The sequence below is a fragment of the Drosophila erecta genome, unplaced genomic scaffold (genome assembly GCF_003286155.1).
Source record: "Drosophila erecta strain 14021-0224.00,06,07 unplaced genomic scaffold, DereRS2 tig00000000-arrow-pilon, whole genome shotgun sequence".
In the NCBI taxonomy this organism is placed as follows: domain Eukaryota; kingdom Metazoa; phylum Arthropoda; class Insecta; order Diptera; family Drosophilidae; genus Drosophila; species Drosophila erecta.
In genome coordinates this window covers 26,968,299-26,990,192 of record NW_020825194.1, presented here as the reverse complement: position 1 = coordinate 26,990,192, position 21,894 = coordinate 26,968,299, and the positions used below count along the sequence as shown (strand labels likewise).

The window sequence follows — 21,894 nt, the reverse complement described above, 5'->3', positions numbered from 1 at the left end:
TTTGAAATTTGAATTTAATAAATATGTATTCGATCATTGCGGACCTTAGAGCACTGGAGTTTTATATTTTCCCATTAAATAACACGGGTTTTTAATAGATTTCATTATGAGTTTATGTTTATAATCCACGTAATCCTTATTTTAGGAAAATATTTTTTTTTGAAAAACAATCTACTATTTTTATATTCAAATCACATTTTCTTGTTTTTGAACTGAAATGTTTGAGACTGATGAGCAGTGTACTTTCCTATAAAATTATTAACACTGGTGATTCAGAGACTTAGTATTATTCTACTTATGCAAGCTGGTAACACTGTTGCTTCGCTGGAAAAGAAAATTGTGGAATAAAACGAAGTCTGCGGCATTAGGAATTATGTCACAGCGAAATCACAGAGTGGACCGCTTCGCCCAGATGACGAAGCAGGAGGAGATTATAGCCAAGAAGCGGCAGGAGATCCTCGAGAAGCAAAAGACGGCACAGCTGGCGAAGGCGGTGGCCGCGGCGCAGAACTTGGCAGCGCAGCTGAAAACCGAGACGCCTGCAGGAAAACCAATTGGCAACGAGGTGGAGGAGGAGGATGATGCTCGATACCTGGACACCGCCCCCCAGGACACCTCTCTAATCGATGGCGAGGAGGGTAATGGCCTAGAGGCTGTTCACATTGAGAACATGGCCAGCAAGGGAAAGTTGGAGGAAGCAGTGGCCCCAAAGACGCTCAATAGCTTCACCGGCAAAACGGGCAAGATCACATTTGGCCTGAAGCGTCAGCAGCTGCCGCAGCCCACTGTGGAGCAGCCACCACCGAAGGTAAAGAATACTTTCTGCAACGATGGTTCCTTTTTGGAGAATTTCAAGAAAATACTAGAAAAGCACGAAAAGCCTCCGCCGTCCTTGATTGTTCCGCCTGTTCCTGTGCCCAGGTGAGTGTACTACGCGAAAATATATGTATATGTATTTATATATTTGTCGGTAATTATAGCGCCGAGGAGAACAATGCCGTGGAGAAGGAAACATCAGAGCAGAACAACAGTCCCCAGCTAGAGGCGGCCATCGCCATAAGCTCGGCAGCATCCATGGCTAACTCCATCACGGTGACCAGCTCGGCGCCAACTCACTTAGCCTTTGGACTACCCGTGCAAGCAGTACAGCCACCACCGCCGCCGCCGTTTTTCAATCCTACGCTTTTGCAACAGGGACCACCGCAGATGCAGCTGCCAGCTGCATTCTTCCACGGCCATCTGCCTCTGCACCTGCATCCGGCGGCAGTAGCTCCTCCCCCACCTCCACCGCCTCCACAGCTGCCGATCGCTTTAGCGAACATGGGACCGATTTACATGCAGCTTGGACCGTCGCCAGTGGAGGCTATGCAGCTGAATGCCATACCGGCGCCAAAGGAGTTTGACTTGAATGCCATACCTAAGCCGCAAATAAATCTGGAGGCTATACAGATGCCCACCATCGGCGGTCACTCGGCGGAGCAGCTTGGTCTCCTAACGGACCGCATGTCCATGCCAGTAAATCCACACCCACCGCCACCGCCGCCGCCTGTAGTGGAGGATATGGAGCTACAGCACCAGCAGGTGGCATCTCCACATCCACCTCAGCCCACAGCTGTCCCGCCTCAAGGTGTGTAACACTTGCAAAACAGTCCTCGTTGCCTGTTTTGTTTTGCCATCGCCATGCCCTATCCATATCCAACATCTATCCTCTCCCTCATTTTAACAACTTGCAACGTCCCACTCATTCAATTTGTATAGAACTTTAATCGTTGAGCACGATTTTAAAGCAATTTATGTAGTTTTTTCAGAAACGTGCATACAATTGCCAACGTGCTTAGAAAACCTAATCGCACTGGTCGCGGAAAATGGTGAAGATTATGAAGATAAAATACGTTTGCATAGAAGCGAGTTGCATCCGGCCTTGTGGTAAATGACCTAAACATGTTTTAACTGGGACTAGTACTGGCACCCAAGGAAAGGGTCGTTGAAGGCGTACAGCTTAGGGATTGGGCTTGGCACTTTATTAGTTGAGACCTAACCAGGAAATTGTCCACGTTAATTTATTATTTTCACAAGTAGAATCCATTCAAGTACATTGCCAGCTCTTTAGGATAGGAAGTTCTAAAAATCAGTCCGATTTATGTTTTTTTTTTTTTTTTCAATTATACTATATTTACATGACATTTTGAATTTACTTGTTAGACGCACCAAATTCGTTTCGCTTACTCAATTATGAATTTACAATCACAAACATTGGACGATACATGTAAATATTTTACTGTGATGCGTTTTAAGATATTTGTCTGCTTAATAGTACCAAATGGTAGCCAGAGGGAATGTTATTGGGTTCAAAGTATTTGCATTTATTTTTGCATTATATTGAAATATATGACTAACGGACCAACTTGATGGGATGGTAGTGTAGGAGGATAAGCCAGACCAGTCGCGTGGACTCATCGAGCGCACAGTGTTCCGTCGTTCCTCGATCGTCATCTAAAGTCTGGAGGAGCCAGCCGGCGGATGCCAACTAAAAATCTCTGAATAAGCCGCTATTGGGGCGCCTCAAACAGTTATTCATATAATGTATTTGTACACGTGACAAACGTCGAGCACTTTTCATTGTACGTTTCACTTCTTTTGAATTTTGGTAATAGGTTTCTTTATGATAAGAGCTGCGAGCAGTATCGAAGCTATCGTTCCCAACTCCTCGACTACAAACGGAAGCGCGCAGAGCGACAACGGGAGCGGGAGAATCAGCAGCTAAGTCGGGACCAGCAGCCCCAGTCGAAGGAACAGGAAGCACAACACCGCGAGGAGCAGCACAGCAACTCGGCGGCTGACAAGTACGACCCAGAGTCGGCCATCAGTGCGGACTTCGACTCGGATGATGAGTACATGCGGGGCATGATGGATCGCAACCGGGACAACATCAAGCGCCGCATAGAGTGTCGGAATGAGCTAAGTGACGAAGAAAGGCGCGAACGGGAGGAGGGTGCAGCCGGGGAACTTGCGGATGCCGATGACCAGGATGATCAAGACGACAAGGAGTCGCAGAGGCAGCGACGGAGGCGAGAGCGCAAGAGCCGCTGGGGCGAGAAAGAGCAACAGTTGCCATCCTCAAGTAAGTTTCTATACCCTTTATACTCTTTCGTGGAGTAGAATAGTTGCTGGATTCGTTGAAAAGTATGAAACAGACTCCTACAGTATATATATTTGTGAACTGGATCAGCCGAGTTGATCTGTCAGTGTATGTCTGTCCGTCCGTATGAGCTATTGATCTCTAGAAAGACGTAAAAGATAGACACTTCCACTCTAACGCGCACAAGTAATAGCTACAATTATGACGATATTGACAATCAATCCTTACTATTATCAGGCACATCGGGTAATTTTGGTAACCAAAATAAACCCATCCTGAGCAGCATCACGCGAACAGATCCCGCGCTGTTGCAGTATGCTCGGCTCAACTACGGATCGACTCAGCTGAGCGAGGAGCAGTGGAAGCAGTGCGAGGAGCACTACAAAGTAAACCTACTGTATCAGGACATGATGCGCAAGCGCCAGGAGATCGATCGGCTGGCCCGTGGCGGTAAATTTAAGTACGAATATGACTCGGACGAGGACATTGAGGGCGGAACGTGGGAACACAAGTTGCGAACAGCCGAAATGGAGGCCACATCGCTGTGGGCCAACGCCCTGACCAAGCAAAGCGAAGGCAAGCACCACATTGGCGACTTCCTGCCCCCCGAGGAGCTCAAAAAGTTTATGGAGCAGTACGAGGCAAAGAAGAACAACAGGCAGCCGGATCTTAGCGACTACAAGGAGTACAAACTAAAGGAGGACAACATTGGCTTCCAAATGCTGCAAAAACTCGGATGGAAAGAGGGACAAGGCTTAGGACAGGACGGAGCTGGAATCGTAGACCCCGTCAACAAGTAGGTTACTCCCATTCTGTAAAACATCTCACTGTATAATGTGCCAACAGGGCACCGCAACGCGATGGAAACCAAGGACTTGGGGTCAGCAGCGCTGCCCAGCCAGAGGACTGCGACAATGAATATGACGCCTACAGGAAGCGCATGATGTTGGCCTATCGTTTTCGTCCAAACCCTTTGGTAAGTAATCTCTTGAAATTTCCAAGAGAAAATGGACGCAACTGATTGTATAGCTCTATCTTGTATATCTCTTATATCTAGTTAGTATATATATGACTTTATATTTATTTGCAGAACAATCCACGTCGCGCCTACTACTAGCACTACCTAAACTGATCACTCCGACACTATACCAATATCCTAGGTCCGCTTATTCAAGTGCAACTTTGCTGAATAAAATGTCCTTGTTTAAATTAAATAGCAGACGTCATTATATATTTTACGGGTTCGTTTATTCAGTAAGTAGTTCGTAATTAACTTAAATCTATTGCATGTGAAACAGGTCTTGAAATCGATCTGGATCCGTTTTAAAACAGTTAGAACTATGCCACACAAATCTTCACTAGGGACTACCGTCAAGCGTTTAGGAGTTCGATCGTACAAAAGAGTAAGTAAGTAGTGTGAGTCTCTTAGAACAAGAGTCTGGGCTCTGGAATTCCACACACATAGCAGAACTCCCAGTCCAGGGACTGTCTCGATTCTACTGGGAACTGGGTGGAACACCTAAACGCTAATAATACTAAGTTGTACTCGAACTGAAAGCAAGGCCTAGTCTAGGAGTAAAGCGTCAGCACAGGCGTCTGGTTGCCGCGCGCCAATGCCACCGGACACTTCATGTCCGACGTGAGCATCTCCAGCCAAGACATGTACAGCGGTGCTGAGATGGCCTCCTATAAATACGAATATGTTAGTGGTCAAGTTCGAGGTACCATTACCAAATGGCTCACCTTGCGCGGCATGGGCAGGGACATGACCACCAGAGAAGCGTTCGACGAGTGCTTTACCACCAGCTCATGGATACGCAGCTGGCGGTTCGTCTTCTCCGACATGCTCTGCAGCTCATCGTCTGTGATCCCGAACTCGTTGCGGGCTCCGCGGCGGAAGGGCTCGATCAGGCGTTTGTGCTTCAGCAGCGTGTCCGCCCGCGGCTGCTCGGAGACGCCCTTCAGCATAATGAGCTCCGAGTACTTGATGCGGAACTTGGTCAGCAAGCTGGCCATGCTGTGGGTTAAAATATGCCATTTATACTAACATATTGACTTATTTCGTAGTCGAGTGTATTTAACATTATTTTAAAAACCTAGTTTACAGATAAAACAAGAGAGAATGCTATAGTCGAGTTCCCCGACTATCAGATACCCATTACTCAGCTAGTGGAAGTGCAAACGAGAAATTTCAAAATTTTCTGGAATATCGGTAGAAAGTGGAGAAAAAATAATAACATGAAGAAAAACTTAAAATTTTTTAAACGTGTGGTCGTGAGAGTTTTCTGCGCTTTGTGGGCGTTAAAGTGAGCGTGGCAACATTTGGAAACAAACTTGCTCTGCGTCTCTGTCTATGGAAGCTGCATGCTTAATCTCAACATTCTAGCGTTTTCCTGAGATCGAGGCGTTCATACGGACAGACGGACATGGGCAGTTCGACTCGGCTATTGATCCTGATCAAGAATATATGTACTTTATATGGTCGGAAACGCTTGCTTCTGCCTGTTACATACTTTTCAACGAATCTAGTATACCCTTTTACTCCACGGTAACTATACCCGGAAATAGTGAAATCTAAAAATCTGAACATTTTTCAAAACTGTGGGCGCGAAAGTTTGGGCTTCGTCCCTAAATGGACTTTCGTCCAAAAAGAAACTAATTTTTGGAATGATCATCCTTTGTCTGCTTTCAGGCGGGATGGGTCTTCGGGTCCTTCGCTTTGAAAAGCACCGTTTGGGCAAGTTGGTCCTACGGAATTAGACAGGCGGTTGGAAGACGGGCTTTGAGCCATTGAGCTCACTTCGCTCAAATGGAACCCAAGCACACTTCGGCCTTTGCTTACCTCAGGGTCGGAATCGGGTCTTTTACCTATTACGTGGTGTTCTTAAAGTCTTACCTCTTCTCTTCCTGCTCCTCGTCCTTTCCGTGGCACATTGCGAACACCCTAAGCTTGCAGTTCTGCCAGTGGGAGCGCATGGAGATTATGTAGGGCAGGAGAATAGTGAGACCTATAACCCCAAGGAGTAGTTGATTAGATGCAAAGAGGCATTAAAACCAAGTACCCACCTCCGTCGTCGTACAGCCAGAAGACATCAATTGTGCCCTTGGGCTGTTTGCGAGTGAATATGGTCATGGCGTCCAGAAGGTTTTGGGGTATATCCGATCCGCCCTTGGTGTGGTAGGTGACGGCGGGCTCATCCGAGCTGGTCACCTTGTAGCTGCGGGGGTTGCGCTGCATGTTGGGCATCGGTGCTGGCTGCGGCATTGTGAACGAGGAGTTGGGACTGTCCATGCTGGCTAGGTTCAGGTTGGAGTCAATGTGTAGTAGCTCGGAGGCGGCATTGGCCGCCGGTATCAGTTCGTTGGTGAATCCGTGGGCATTGGCGGTGTGCATGTGGCCCATTCCGTTGGCCGGCAGAGTAACCTCGGAACTCAGCTCCGAGAAATCCAATCCGTTGGGCAGGCGGAGCAGGGCCACGCCCATGCGCTGAGAAAAGGCATTGCTACGGAAGACGTCGCGTTGGTCAGGCATCCAGTAACATGGTGGGAGAAAATCATCACTTACTACAAAATGGAAAAGTAACTCTCCACCTCCTCCTTGCGACAGCGGTTCCAGTCCGGCTTGTAGCCCACCAGCACAATGTTCGGAGACATCTTGCCGAATCCCGTTGACTTTGTCAGAGCATTTATTCCGTCCTCCAGGCTGAATCCATCAATCACATTGTAGAAGGCCTTGATCTTGCGCGCATCCAGGTACTTTTGTCCATCCTTCACCAGGTGCTGCCGGTTCTTGTAGCCCACTCGCACCTGCAAGGAAAGAACGTAACAGTGTTAAAGTGTTCCACGTACTGTATGTAGCTATAACAAATGTATTATCATGAAGCCAAAGTTCACCAATACTATCCTTAGTTTCCAGAACTCCATCGAATTTTAAAATTGTATTTGAAAAACGAGTTAATTTTTCATAATACTGAAACCCATTCACGTACCGGTATTATATTCGCCACGAACATGAGGGAGTTGTTCTTGGTCAGCAGGTAGCCAAAGTCCACGAGTGGCGGTCTGGTCTTGGGATCGCCGGAGAGCACCAGCACCTGAGGATGGTAGTTCTTCACGTGGTCCGAGACGTTCTGCAGTCGGTGGACAGCCATAAGAGCAGCCTTGTACTGCTGCGCCTGCGTGGTGGATCCCCAGTTGGCCTCCGGCTTGCGGTACATTACCACCAGATAGAGCGCGAAGATAATACCAAAGGTGATGATGGCGGCCACGTAGTTGATCAGGAACATGATGGCCACGCACATAGCGAACCCGAAGAGGCTGAGCCAGGCGTTGTAGTACTTGAAGGTAGGTCGCCATCCCAATGGCTTCACGAAGGCCGCGTGGAATGTGCAAAAGTTGATGAGGGCGTAGGAGGCCAGGTAGAAGGTGGAGATCAGAGGAGCAATCAGGTTGAGCTCTCCGATCAGCAGGAAGCCAGTGGTAATGAAGAAGGTCAGTACGTAGCCGCGGTACGGTTCCCCGTGCTTGCCGTACGGCTTCGAAAAGAAGATTAGACCTGGGTAGATCTGGTCAATGCCCAAGGCCTGGACCAGTCTGGGAACGGAGAGCAGGTTAGTCAGGGCCGTGCTCAACGTGGCCGCAAAGCAGCCGGCGTAGATTAGCGGTCCCCACAGCGACATCTCCTGCATCATCTCGTACGAGTTGAAGAGACCCCAGGTGCAGTTGCCTGCGGCCATGCACGGCAGCTCCGAGGCGACAATGGTGCCGTTGACAAGGTCAGCCGGTATACCGGAAGCATCCCTTACAGCAGCGCCGCCGGCGAAGAGGACGAAGAGGGCGTAGGAGGTCATGGAGATGAGCAGGGACCAGAAAGTGCCCTTCGGGATAGCTGCTCCGGCATCCTTGAGATCTCCACAGATATTGGCTCCTGCCTGGATGCCTGTTACGCTGGGGAAGAAGATGGCGAACACGCTGAAGAAGTCGTGGTTCACGCCCTCCGCATAGCGATAGTCCGAGCCGAAGTTCTCCTTAAGTGTGGCCCCTAATAAAGATAACCAGTTATGAGTCAATCACCATTTTAAACCCGTTTGAACTCACATGAAAAGCCCACGAAACCCCTCGAAATGTGCTCCTCATTGCCCTGTGGTCCGATGGCAGCTCCGATCAGGAAATTGAAGATGGCCAGGACAATCGTGACGATCAGGAAGTTCTGGGCCTTCGTCTCCCACTCCATACCCACGCAGCAGATCAGGATCAGCACCAGTACCGTCACCGATCCAACGATGCGGATGTCATTGATCCCGTTGTCGACAATCTTCAGGTCGTTGTTCTCTGGAAGTGAGTTGTTGAGAAATAAAAAATCATTTATCCGGAACTTAGTTTAGGCTATCCTTATTCTATTAGTCCAGTTTGGATAGTTAGTAATTCCAATTAACTACTCCTTTATGAATTTACTCATGTGATAATAGTTTCCTAGTTATTGCTAACTTTTGCGATTGGAAACCATTATTAATTTAATGCTCGATATAGATACAGTGACATTTAAAGCTGCCCAATTTAGGATAATCGCAGAGCCGCTGGGTGCACAAGTCAATTGATACTCACTCAGTAAGACATTTAGCGATTCGCAGAAGCCGATGGTGTTCATCGATGCCGAGACGGCGTTGGCGAAGGCGAAGACCACGCCCACCGACGCCCCAAACTCGGGGCCCAGCGAACGGGAAATGATGAAGTAGACCCCGCCGCCCTTGACCTCGCCGTTGGTGCTAATGGCTGACAGCGAGAGCGTCGTGATGACGCAGACCACCGCCGAGATCGTAATTATAATCAGCGACTGCAGGATGCCCGACTCGGCCACCACCCAGCTGAGGCGCAGGAAGAGCATGACGCCCCAGATGTTCAGGAGACAAGGTATCAGCACACCGACGATCCATCCCAGCTTGATGTGTCCGCCAGTGGCTTCCGGCTCGGCCTCGGGAATAGTGATGCTCTGCAAGGAGAAATGCTCTCATGATAATCAAGTTCTAATCAAGGTTGTCCTAATAAAACCTTTCATAAGTAAGCCACGTTTTATTAACTTTTCGCATAGGCCATGTTCAATCTAGCCGGCTAATGCCTTAGCAATACAGCAAAAAGGCCGCTAAATGCGGCTATTATTATTTGTCCGATAATGGGATCTTGACATCAGAAGCATTCAATTGAATGTGTGCTAAATATCTGATTGAATTGACTTCGGAATTTTGTAAACAGTTCACCCAACAGCTGTTCGGGTGCGATTTTATCCGGAATTACTCATACGACATGTGCGCAATTTAGTACTCGGATTCAATTAACGACCCGTCGACGCCAGCCGAAATACGAAAGCCGCAGCAACCAAAGGCGCAGCAACAACCAGATTATGAGCAGCTTCATATTGCCCTTCAATTGGCCATTCCAATTAAAGTTCACTTTTACAGCCGCACTAAAGTTGGAAACATTATGAAAATGTTCGCATAAAAGCTGAAACCACTGAGATGCCACCAAGCTAACTATTTATCGTAAGGCTTTCCTTTGTTCCAACAGGGTAGCAAATGCAGGAACAAAGACCTCATCCACATTAGCTGCGCCGAGTAATTGACAGCTATGTGTCAATTAAGCCCTACAGTGGCGTTTTTAGCTTGGCTCTTTGCTACCAAATAGAAAATTACGCGGGTTGCTGGAATCTTTTTAAGTACTTGCCATTTCATGCGACGCGGTGATTGTATCTCAAAATTATTTTGAAGCTTCTGAAAGCCCAGCTGAGCCTTTTATTATGTTAGGTTAGTATGTTGATCTTACATTTTCTATGAATCGCACTAAAACAAGAAAGCACGCAATAGGCGAGATACCCGACTATCAGATACCCGTCACTCACAAGCGGAAGTGCAAACGAGAAATTTTCTGGAGTATCGCAATGGAGAAAATGAAAAAAGCTTAAACATTTTTTAAAGTGTGGGCGTGACAGTTTTAAGCGTTAGAGTGGGCGTGGAAACAAGTTTTTTGGCAAATCCATAGAAGTATAGATAGATAGTATAGAAGTATAGCACAATCCCAAATCCCAATCAATCAAATTGAGAACATTCTTTTCGTTCAGCGCAACTGACTCGATTTTAATTAAATTAAATTTTTAAATAAAAGGCAAAAAGAGACCTTTTATGAATTTTTCTTGTGCCTGTGATAATTTAATAGATTTACCAAGACATTGCTCCCATGCCCTTGCCGGGTTATTGTTTTGCCATTTGTCGCACGGGGAATGGGGCTTATTTACTTTATTGTTTGCCCACATAATTGAGTGTTTTTAAAGCGCCACCAGTCGGACTCGCCTCACGTGGCATGTGGCGGTGGAGATGCGAGTCCTGTGGCAGGGTGGGTAGGGTGGGCAGGACGACATCGATTCGGGAGAGCACACAACCCCCAGCCCGTTCGCACACCCTGCGTATACGCAATGCTGGTTAGTTACGCTCCTCGGTAGGTGGTTAATGTTGATTGCTTACACATTTTTGGCGGCTTCAAGCGGACGCCAGCTCAGTCAGACGCAAACATAAACATTTGTACACTTCAATAAAATGACCCAATGTTGACGCGTGGACTTCATTTAGTTACGCGCATAACCAATAGATAACTCTCACAGATGCACATTAAAATGTTTTAAGAAGGCATTAGGATCTCGTTATAATTACTGTAATTACAGCGAAATATATTCTCCAAGTGTCCCCGCCCGCTGAAGGGTTTCCAAATCCTCTGGCGCTTCCTTGCTCTGTCCATTTCATTTCATTTCATTTCACTTTATTTAGCGGAAGACGCAGTTGGCTCTGCGGTTGTTTTCCCCATTTGAGTGTCTTTGCTGTTGTGGTCGATATGCGTGGAAAATTTTCGCACCCGAAATTGGAATCGGAATTGGAATTGGTATTTGTGCTATTTGCGCTATACGACAGGGGGAAGTGGGGGATAAGCCACTTTCTCGGATGGCTCGTGCCACTGATTTCAGCTTCGAAATAGACAAAAGGGAGACAAAATGATGAATGTGGGTCGGGATAAGCAATAAGGATGCGGCGGCCAAAGAGTATGTTCTCAGGTTCATAAATAGATGGAAATTAACTCAGCCGGCGGAAAATGATTATTAGCTTCAATTGAGCTAATAATGGCGACTAGGAGCTTGGGGTCCTAAAGTCCCCAAAGGCATCCTTAAGGCGCTGGATGTTTTCCTTGATTTAGAGTGAACTCACGGGGTCTGAACTGGAAATTTCAGCACAATTAGGCAAATGCGCAGAAAATCGATAAGGCCAAATGAGTTATCCAATAAATTTGAGAAAATGGCATTTTCCTCATTAAGAAGAGAGATTTTCCACAAGTTTTCCGCCCGAACAATATCGGCTAAGTATCAGAAATGCAACACAAATGGGGTAAACATATTGTTATATGCGCCGATAACTTAATGGCTTGTCCGGGGCAATGGCAATGCGGTAAACAAAGATTTTGCAGCAAGACTTTCTCATTAGGAAATCAATAAATGTTACAAAAATAGCAGCCAGCTCTTTGGCTGCGAATTGTAAATTAGAATTGTAATTACAAGTGCAATACCAATGGAATCCAAAATGGCAAATGCGCCACAGGCTGCCCCTTGATGATGCAAACAGTGGCAAACAGTGATGCAAACGCTCATACGCCCTGTTGAACGATAAAAGATTTTACAGATGGTATAGCTCGATAGTGCCACTCGGTTTGACAAATCACTTTTGCTTTGAGAGGTTCGATTTTAAAACTGCCAAGAACTGGAAATGGTTTTTGGGTGTCCGATTAATCTTGAGTGGGTTTTCTGTCAGCTTAATTGATTGAATGTAGGGAATAATCCACTGCTCGGCCGACGTTTATCAAAATGAAGTCTTGTCAGCGCTTTTGACAGGTTCAAGACTCGGCGTTTCTGGAGGGCACCAGAACCACCAGCCACCCCTCTATGATAAGAAGGGACGTCAATGGCAACAGCCACATCTGCAGGCCGTTGCTGTCAATTTTAATGGCGCGACACACTTGGTCTGCATTATCGCTACCCTCTGCTCGTCCACATCCCCATCCCCATCCATCCTGTGGCACACATGTGGTGGTGCTGACTATGGACGCCACCTAGTGAGCTGTTTACCCACGCTTGTAAGGCTCCGCGGCTCCTGCCCCCCGCTTCTTGAAACACTGTCCATGTGGCTGGCCCCTGCCAGATGCATGGCTGCATCTTGTTGACAATTAATTTGGCTTTGGCTTTGGCTTCGGCGCTGTCATCGATATCGCCATGCGCATTATGAGCCATGGATGGATGCAGAAAATCCACTTATCGTGTTGACTTAGCCTATGCCCAAGTTGTTCCCAAGGAAAGTTGAGCGAAAGGCAAAGAAAAGCAAATGTTCTTCGAGGTTTCGATCTCCTGAATCTCCGGAATTTAACGTTATTTACCCCAGCAGGGATGGAAGTTTAAGAACGTTAAATAATATAGAATAATTAATATACAAGTGGGCACTATACGACGAGGTGGCTATGGTTTTGGCAAGGAAACTGATTTAAAGCCTAAAAAGTTTTCAGCAGAATAGTTTCGTGCATTTGCCAAAACTTAATCATTTTTCTGCAATTTGCAAGTTTTATTGATTAACGCGTTAGATAGTATTGCTATCCATCTCCTAGGAGTCGTTTTGTAATTAGAAATCCCCTTGATGAGCCGTGGCTCGCTTGTAATGGAATTCTGACGATATCTGTCATACGCCGCGGTGGCCCGCAGAAGCCACGCAAAGTGAATTAATTGAACAACACAGAAACTATGTATATTGGGAGGAGGGATGTATATGTATGAGCTAGCTATAGACGCATCAAGTTTATTACCTCGGCGATAAACATAAAGAGCGTAACACTGGGAGCGATTAGAGGTAGCCTCCGGCCCTTTAATTCCACCTAAGCGATAAGCCAAGACGGACTGTGGGTGGTAGTGGGTATGGTCGGTTTGAGTAAGTGGTGGACATCGAGATGTGTGGGTTGCTGGTTATCTTGAGGGACCACAACGCCATGGCGGGAGAAGCGCCCAAATCTGTTGGCACAACACATCAATGGATGGGATGCCCGGAAGACGTCATGGAAAACTCTCAATTTGCACGTCGGAAATGTGAAAATTGCCCAAGTAAATAAATCAGGCAACGTATTAATGAATTTCAGATATAGAAATATTATGCCCGCGTGTAGATGGCCATGTTTCTGGGTTTTTTGTAGGCCAAAGTACGAGCGCAAATGGGGAGCCAGCGAGAAAACGTTTCCATTTCTGGCTGGATCCATATTTTTTACTCTGCTTCTGGTTCGCCTCATGCTGCCCAAGGTATTTTCGCTGTGCTTTGTTTATTTGCCGGGTACTTGAAATGTTTCCAGAACTGAGTAGGCCACGACTGAAGTGCGCTGCAAGGATTATGCCATGGTGAACAGAAAGCAGATCTCCGCGCACGACACTGCGGCGGATTGAGATACTCCACGATCACGGACGGCACTTTGGCCTATCACTAATCCCGACGGAGAACTGAGGAACGTTTCTATTTTCCGACCATTTCAAGTGCGTTCCAGGCCTCGGCGAAGTCCGATTGTTGGGCAAGGTCGAATGTTCATAGGCACAAGGCCATCAAACGCCTAGTCGATTGGGACTGATTACTACAACTAAAGGTTTCTACAGAGTTGTAATATGGAAACAACGTTTGTTTTATGGAACTCATAGTTTTAAATCAACCTTTTTTAGAAATAGTTTCACTTGCAATAACGTTCTTAATACCCATTTTATGTGCACTATATTTGTATGCTATGCAAATCGACTGTATAATCCGCTGCCAGAGACTGATTATGCAAACTGCTGGGCACTCGGACACGCTTACGTCAGGGACTCCAACTAGGGGTTTAAAGCTCACCTGATCGACCGCCTCTCCTTGCAGCTCGCCGATGGAAGGACGCTTCAGGTTGCGCATGGAAATGCGGTAGTTGTCCAGGCGCGGCAGACTCTCCCTGCAAGCAGATGGAAGAGAAGGAATCCGATTAGAGCAAGTCACTTTCGCGGAACGGTTGGGGTCCCTACTGGTGGAACGGAAGCAGCACTATCACCGCCTCGGGCAGCATGACCGCAGCCTGCAGCGTTCCAAACAGAAATACCCACTCCGCCGGATTCCAAGTGTAGGAACCAAGTTATTTGTGTATACACATTAATAATAAGACAATAAAATCGCCCCGCCGAGTGGTAAAGGTAGCCGGGCAGAAGGTCAGGGGCTCCATGCCGAAATCGAGAAAAATCAAGTTTTATCGGAAAATTCTTCTGCTCGGGGAGAGAGTATGCCATGATGTATATTTACTGATCGCCAACGAAAACAGAAGCAAAAGCAACAGCATTACCAGCTGAAGCCAAAGCAATGCCAAAATATAATTTAAAATCTTAAAAAGGCAAAAGCGAAATGAGGCAGGCTATAATCGCTGAGCACAGTACGGCGCCACGAGCGCCCAGAGGCGCCGATTCCAAGGGGCTCAAAGGGGCGCGCTGCATGGTGCGCGGCGCAGGAGTGACAGCCCCTTGGGGGATGCGCAAGTAACGATCGCATTACTCATACGCATCGTACTCTGAGTAACCAAACATTTCACAATTAAAATGTACATTAAGAAAGTGCACTGAAATGCAGGGGTGTGCCTTAAATATATTAAGGCAAGCCTAAGCAATGGACCATAAATTTGGATCGGTGTTGTATTGAATTCTTCATTATGGGATCCCCAATCTGCAGAAAATATATTTCTGAAACACCAAAACTCCTTTTACCATTTAGGAAATGTAAATTTAGTAAATTTGCCGACATACTTGTACGAAGTTTTGGTGTTGTATGGAAAAACAAGTTCCTTAGAAGTCTAGATTCTTTCGGAAATTTCGGAAATTCTCTAGATGCACTCTTACAGGGCTCCTTCTAGTGCACCCCCTTTCATTCGCCTTTTAGCACCCCTGATAAATCCCAGTAAAGTGCATGTATTTGCCCTACGTTTCGATCCCCATCGATTTTAGGTCGTCGCTCGGCCGGGAAAATTTATGAGTGTTTATTAATTATAGACAGAATCTCTGGAGGGCGTTTTTCATTGTACTACTAAATAAATTTCAAGCATTCGGCGCGGAGAATCGGACGTCTTGTGGCTTTCCTCCGATTCCATTTTCACTTCCAATTCATTTGCCAGACGCGGATATTGGGCATAAGATACAGATACATTCTGCGAATATATGTTTATGTACAGCATGTAAACACGGGACCGCATGCTCGATCATGGCGTATATGGAGTCCAGTCCATCGAGGGGCATTGATTGCTGGCCGGTTTCGTTGGGAATCAGCTGGTCCGAGTTAGTTCTACAATTGGAGCCGAGCAGAGTGGAGCAGAGTTCGATCAATTGAACTCATTTGCGCTCGCACTCCCCAAACGACAGGCCGTAAATTTATTTGTTGACTTGCTCATCCTCTAGAGAAAACCCGAGCTGACGGCTCCGGATCTCGCGGAGTGCGAGTGATCGCCATCTCCGCTAGCGATCCTTGGGCCAAAAACGGCTGACTTTGAGTGACCCGAACTGCTCAGCATTTCCATCAGTGATTTCAATATTATTTGGGCGGCTGATGTAACTTGCTCGCCGTGTGCAATTTTTCAGGAAAAACAAATCATCTGCTGTCTTTAAACCGGAGGTCTCCCATTTTTCGGACAGATCATTGGCAGCCTTTAATTGAATTTAATTCCAGCACGTGATTGCGAACAATAATTATCTTGGAGGGTTTGGACGGGGTCAATCGTTAATTTAGGCCAACAGCCAACTGTCATGTGGCAAATTTGAATAATCAAAATAGAAAAAATGTGAATTAATCCAGAAGTTAATTTGAAAGTGATCTGTGACCTCTTGGGCGTGTTGCTTGTTATTTTGAAAGAGTTTAAGGTCGGAGTGGTCGTTATGTACTCAAAATTATTCACATGAACTGTATATATTTAATACCAATTCCTCTTTTATCGCACAATTACCTTTTAATAGCAAGTGAAGCCCATTACCCGAACCTATCCCAATATTCTATAATAGGTGATAGTTAAACACCAATCTCTTTGTGGTATGAATATATACGTATAGGCTGCGATTCAACCTAGTGGATGTGGAGTGCATCAAGTGCATCCAGGGCCACATTACTCCAATTTCGGACGATGTTGCTCTTGATAAGATTTCGATCTGTTGTCAGTTTATGTGCTAAACGTGATTACAATAAATTAGCATAGTGTAACCTTCGCATCGGTTATACAAACGAAATATATTGGTTTCGTTTTTTGTGTATCAGACAATTTTGACGTGTTTTATTGTCTGTTTTAAGGCCCAGTACAATGGCATTTATTTATTGTGCACCGCAAACAGAAGCGGGCTGAGTTTAAACATGTGTTCGCACCTTAATTGAAACTCATTACGGAAAATAGAATTAATGATTAATTTGCTTTGGGAAAACTCTAGTTAATTGTTGTATTATTCCTAAATTGTATTAGACGCGAGTGAAGACCCCACGTGCGCGATAATGGATCGAAATAATTTATCGCAAGCAATGTATCAGCATCAGCTGAATCGCAAAAACTCTTATCTAGCGGGTAAATCCCCTCAATGGTTGTAATTATCAAAAATTCAACAACTTGTAAAGTCGGATGTGGAAAGGAAACCGCGCTTATCGCTGAGAAAACGAGAAAATGTATCTTGTGTTTTTTTAATTAAAATTTTAAATAAAAGGCGAACACAAAAAAAATAACTTCCAGAGCATACTGTTCGAAAATAATGTTTTCAAACTAGATATAGACTGTAAGATACTACTGAACTATTATTTCAGGTAAAAACCATATACGAAAACATAAAATAAATTATTAAGTTATAATTTTCCTGTATAATTTTCTAATTCATCCCGCAAAATATATTAATAGTTGTGAAACCTTTCCATCATGTTCGAAAATAATGTTTTCAAACTAGATATAGACTGTAAGATCAGAAGGGTTCCCGAACTATTATTTCACGTAAAAACCAGATGCGAAAACATCAAAAAAATTATTGAGTTATAAATTTTCTGTTCCAATTCATTCCGCAAAATATATTAATAGTTGTAAAACTTTTCCATCATTCTGCTTAATTTTTCTTTAGCGACACAGCTAATCTCAATAATAATATTGCTTTTGTAACTCCTTCTTGTAATTGAAAAACACTGATAAGTTTTAAATTATTAAAATAAAATGCATAGTTATATTATTAGTTTGCACTGACAAGAACCTAAGAATATGTTTATATTTCGCGTAATTTGAACCAACAACGAACTACCATTGATTGGAAACGACGTTCAGGTTTCCCCCGTGTCGACACACATTTGAAGCCAATCGCTCGCATTTTAGCCGGGAATGCGTTAAATTTGAATTCAACTTACTTTGTTAGCTGGGCGAGACTGAACTTGCGCTCGGCGTCCGACTTCCGCAGAAAGTTTCCGAATCCGCGGAAGGAGAGCCGGGAGCTGCGGCGGTTCTCGCCCGTTTCCCCCGGAGCCTTAGGGTGCAGGTGGTGCTCGTTGCTGGTCGGCGGAAGTGGGTGGGCTGCATCCGCCTGGTCGGATGGAGCTGATCCAGCTTCTCCATCGTAGCCGGCGTTCGCGGTGCCGTTCACCTTTGAGATCTGGAAGCGATCGGCCATGATGTGGCTCTGGGGAGTCCTTGCACTTGGTTGCTAACTGGACGCTGGACACGGATTCTTATCGATTGCACGGGCAACTTGTCGTAAGCTAACGAGCCGAGCACATTTGCATTTCACACACTTGGCAGGACGAGTGCTCCCTACTGGGAGTGGATGATATCACAGGGAGCGCGAATCGAAGGACCCGAGTTTCTACGTCCGACTGCGCTTGACCCTCAACGCCGATTGTCCGGATGTTCAGAACGCATCGACCACGTCGGGTTGTTTTGGGTGTTTCGGGTTTGGTTTCGGGTTGGGTTTCGGGCTCGCTTATATATGTGTCTGATTCTCGCGGAGAACACTCCGATATTTCATCCGTGGCAGCAGGCAATTGCAACTTATCGCGGCGACTGTCGCACGGCGTTTGAGCGTTGTCAAGTGTTTACCGCCCGATTATTATGGCTTTTTGCGCCAGTCAGCTGCTCCTCTGCTCCTCCGCTCCCCTGCTCCTCCGCTCCACTGCTCCGCTGCTTCCGCTGTGCTGCGGATTGGCAGCGGCTGCTTCAGTTCGAACCAACCTGACGCCCGCGTGGTGAGTTTCCAACAAGTGTTCGTGGCGAACTCAACACAAGAGCGCTCTCTCTGCGGAGCGACGAGGAGCACAGCGCGATTCGGGGAAGTACCATTGGCCAGAAGGTCCGTCGCGACGGCGGGATACCGCTCTTGAGAGCGTCCAGCGGGCGTATAAGCACTGGGCAAAATTACGCATACGCAGAAAGTAGTTCGCGGCTAGACACAGGGACAGAAAATTGTTTGTTTGGATCATTAACTGGATGATTTTGCGTAGAGAATATTATTTTATGGGATAATACTCATTCGAAACACATTTTTATAGCGATAAATTGTGCACAATGGGTAATATTTCGAACTTTTAGAATTTAGAAATTTGTGGATTATTAAAAAAGTACTTTCCGATGAGTATTTTATAAACACAATCCTTTTGGTTTGATATTAGGTCAAAACGCAAAACTAGCATAACAATTATAACAATGATTTTATATTTATTTTCTTAAAAATTTGCACAAATGTATCAGACTTTTTCGTTATCTCAACAGCTTGCAAATTTAAGCGTGTTCTGATAAGTGAAAAAATCAACGATTTTGCCCCATATTAACATTTTTGTTGTCGCCAACGCAAACGAGACTAGCGAATCCAATCTCATTATCGTCGTTCCATTTCAGTTGACTGTCATTTAAGCCACAGCTTAGACGCCTTTTAATAACTTTCTTTGTGCTATAACTGATATTTTCAATTTTAAAATATTAAAATTGTTTTTGTTTTTATTTACACGTATGTACGCCTTTATAAATCAAACTAAAATATGTATTCATTCAAATTCGTTCAACTTTTGTTCAATTTTGTTCCATAAATCATGGTCACTGACAAACTTCAACTAGCGTCGAAGGACCTCCGTTGCTGTGGTCCTAAGATTTGGCCACTTGATACAACACCATTTTGTCGCTTCGATTCGGCAAAGAGTTTAGCACCTTGGCACGTTCGTGGGTACGATTCGCTTGCGATTGCGGCTATTAACTTGTTTCGTTTGTTTACCCAATTCATACAATTCTCGCGACTCTCCACACTCATTCACAATCGTTCGCGCACTAAAACTTAGACACTCGTAACATCTTTACTATCAGCCAAGTCAAGTTAAGCCAGGCAGCAACAACAATCGGGCAAGAGCACGCGAATAACCCCCTTAATCGAATTAAATTCGGTTTTATCTGGTTTGATTGGCCGGCTGGCTGGATGACTGGATGGTTGGATAGCTGGCTGACTGGTTGACTGGTTGGTCGGGCTGCTTTTGCTCTGCGTCGCGGAGGGGGTTTCATGAAGAGCGGATCGCGGCGAAAAGAGTTATTTTTACTGAGCCAAGTGAAGGTTCCCTCCTCCGAACCATCCTCCGACATGCGAGGAACGGCTGAATCAACCTAATGACGTTCTCGTGTTCCCTCCGGTGCTAAATCTCATTGTGGGGTTTTACTTCTTGGCATAGTTTGCCCATCAACCTTCCAAAGTTTATTATGCAAAACATGCTTGAATATTGTTAATATCATAGTTACAGCTGGCTTGTTTCGGTAATTCAGAACATCTAATTATAAGCCCGAATTTTGTGACTCATTGTTTTTATATTCTACTGGGAAACCCCAAAGTGTTAAGCATTTTCAGTTGAGTGATTTTCGAATTAAAAATTCAGCACCCTCGATCGCACCTAACACGGTATAAACTAACCCTTTGATCACCACAAAGCTAAGCGCGAGCTAATTAGTTGATTACCCTTTATGACTGTTTGATATCACTTTTATTTTTGCTAATATTACGCAAGTAATTTACGATTCCTTAATTATCAAAATTTGTTTATTACTTTGCAAGCCATCACAGCCACAATTCGTTGAATATATTTTGAGCGAAACTGATTTTTATTACTTTGCGATACATTTTTCACACGTCTTCCAAATTCGTTTGCTCCGTTTATTAAAGTTTATTGTATGGATCGTTGGTACTTTGCGGTAGAGAATTTGTTTACCGTTCCATTGATTGAAAATGAATTCTTTAATGAATTTATAAAAAAGCTGAAGATTGAATGCAAAGATTCCGGAACGAACAAAAAAAAAAAAACATATCAAAGTCCACATCCGAAATTATCGTTATATATCTTAGAATCACTCGATCGTCAAAGTCATAGTTTATTTTTACAGATGTTTATCTAACAATCTTTCAATATCTATCCTGTAAATTTTTGTTTCTGGGTATCTTGCCAGAATAAGTTTTATTTGTTTATATTTGCGGATATAAAACTGCAATTGGCAATTAGACTTGTGTTTTTACACCCGTTACTCGTCGTTTAATAGGGTCTACCTGGTCTAATAGATTTTAGAATCTATTGTGATTTTGTGGGTTTTACAATGAATATAAAGAAATTTTTAATTTTTGAATAAATGGCTAGAAATTATGCGCTTAACTGTCTAGTATAACTATGATTATATCATGAGGTTTCAGCATTTCTTGAAAGCGCGAGATCTAATTATACCTTGTTTATGCGACTCACTAAAAAGTTATGTTGTTTTTTGGCTCAGGAGATGGCTGAAAGAAGGTAGCAGTTTATGGACACACGAATTAGTACTTTTCATGACACAAACGGCGTGAAAGTGCATTGCCTAAACACAGTATATAAATGTTTCGTGGAAAGTGTCAAATCGTTTCCGCATGAACAGATTTTTAAGAACAAATCAAACAAACTTCTATTGCGTAGGTGCCAGAAATACTGAGCTTCCGTCCTTTTAGACAGAAATACTTTTCGAGAAATCTATTATACCTTCTTCTCTACAAGCAACGGATAGAAAAATGAAGTGATGATGTGATTGACGAATCCAGAAACACCATTCACATTTGTATACCCAATATTTTCTAACACAGTAACGGGTACTGGATAGTCGCAGCACTGTTCTACAGCGTTCCTGCTTATTTTTATGGAGGTGCTGGCAATCAAAAGGGGCAATTAAACTCAAATTACCCTCAAATTGTTTTGGTCGTTTAGTAACTATGGCTTAGTTGACTATTGTTTGTTTTTCAATACGATTTTCGAACGCAAATATACATATTCTTGACTTCTTAGCTGTGCATGTATATTTGTAAATATTTTCTGCCTTAGGCAAAATTATCTGTGAACACTTACTTTATCGAGACTTAGACTATGGTCATGTGTGACATCTACCCCTATCCAGTTACAAGCGGCTTTGGTTAACCCTCAACTGCACTCATTAACACCTGCGCTTCTATTTGGACTACGGACGAACTGTATCTAATTGATCGAATAAACATCGCGATGCTCAGATAAATTGATTGTTTTACAGCTAAAATTAAATATTTAAGACTTGTCAAGCTGTTGTATAACAATATTGCGCTGCTAATTAATTCCAACCTATTGGGGGCCATATACGAGTGTAACCGCTTACATGGGGAGACGATAACGTCTCCCCAATGA

At 44.7% G+C, this 21,894-nt stretch overlaps 2 protein-coding genes across 5 annotated transcripts; one reads left to right on the top strand and one right to left on the bottom strand.

Annotated features, from left to right (window-relative positions):
- The first annotated feature begins 272 nt into the window (after window positions 1-272).
- LOC6552205 (SURP and G-patch domain-containing protein 1) lies at window positions 273-4,353 on the top strand. Of its 3 annotated transcripts, XM_001978899.3 has the most exons (7): window positions 273-921; window positions 981-1,627; window positions 1,800-1,926; window positions 2,655-3,121; window positions 3,377-3,935; window positions 3,986-4,115; window positions 4,230-4,353. In XM_001978899.3, exons 1-7 carry the CDS (start codon window positions 374-376, stop codon window positions 4,254-4,256), a joined length of 2,505 nt encoding a protein of 834 aa, XP_001978935.2. In that variant the 5' UTR covers window positions 273-373; the 3' UTR covers window positions 4,257-4,353. The 3 variants fall into 3 exon arrangements, with proteins under 3 accessions (XP_001978935.2, XP_026835187.1, XP_026835189.1); XM_026979388.1 differs by lacking the exons at window positions 273-921; window positions 981-1,627; window positions 1,800-1,926 and adding an exon at window positions 1,933-2,583; XM_026979386.1 differs by lacking the exons at window positions 1,800-1,926; window positions 3,377-3,935; window positions 3,986-4,115; window positions 4,230-4,353 and having other exon boundaries at window positions 2,655-2,826.
- A 15-nt stretch (window positions 4,354-4,368) lies between these two features.
- On the bottom strand, window positions 4,369-18,415 carry LOC6552206 (bumetanide-sensitive sodium-(potassium)-chloride cotransporter). Of its 2 annotated transcripts, none has more exons than XM_001978900.3 (10): window positions 17,611-18,415; window positions 14,077-14,170; window positions 8,744-9,128; window positions 8,237-8,470; window positions 7,129-8,180; window positions 6,705-6,946; window positions 6,206-6,642; window positions 6,036-6,147; window positions 4,883-5,156; window positions 4,369-4,825 (listed from the first exon to the last, which is right to left on the bottom strand). In XM_001978900.3, the coding sequence occupies exons 1-10, from the start codon at window positions 17,868-17,870 to the stop codon at window positions 4,709-4,711; spliced, it is 3,207 nt and encodes a 1,068-aa protein (XP_001978936.1). In that variant the 5' UTR covers window positions 17,871-18,415; the 3' UTR covers window positions 4,369-4,708. The 2 variants fall into 2 exon arrangements, with proteins under 2 accessions (XP_001978936.1, XP_026835181.1); XM_026979380.1 differs by lacking the exon at window positions 17,611-18,415 and adding an exon at window positions 14,241-14,310.
- Between the last annotated feature and the right edge of the window lie 3,479 nt (window positions 18,416-21,894).

What these genes read in the sequence shown, in the direction of transcription:
- LOC6552205 (XM_001978899.3), top strand. Translation starts at nt 374, where the DNA reads ATGTCACAGCGAAATCACAGAGTGGACCGCTTCGCCCAGATGACGAAG. An exon ending in GCAACAGTTGCCATCCTCAA is followed by an intron (nt 3,122 to 3,376) that starts GTAAGTTTCTAT and finishes TACTATTATCAG; the next exon opens with GCACATCGGGTAATTTTGGT. An exon ending in ATCGTAGACCCCGTCAACAA is followed by an intron (nt 3,936 to 3,985) that starts GTAGGTTACTCC and finishes ATGTGCCAACAG; the next exon opens with GGCACCGCAACGCGATGGAA.
- LOC6552206 (XM_001978900.3), bottom strand. Translation starts at nt 17,870, where the DNA reads ATGGCCGATCGCTTCCAGATCTCAAAGGTGAACGGCACCGCGAACGCC. An exon ending in AGTTACTTTTCCATTTTGTA is followed by an intron (nt 6,643 to 6,704) that starts GTAAGTGATGAT and finishes CGTCTTCCGTAG; the next exon opens with CAATGCCTTTTCTCAGCGCA. An exon ending in CTGGCTGTACGACGACGGAG is followed by an intron (nt 6,148 to 6,205) that starts GTGGGTACTTGG and finishes TTGGGGTTATAG; the next exon opens with GTCTCACTATTCTCCTGCCC.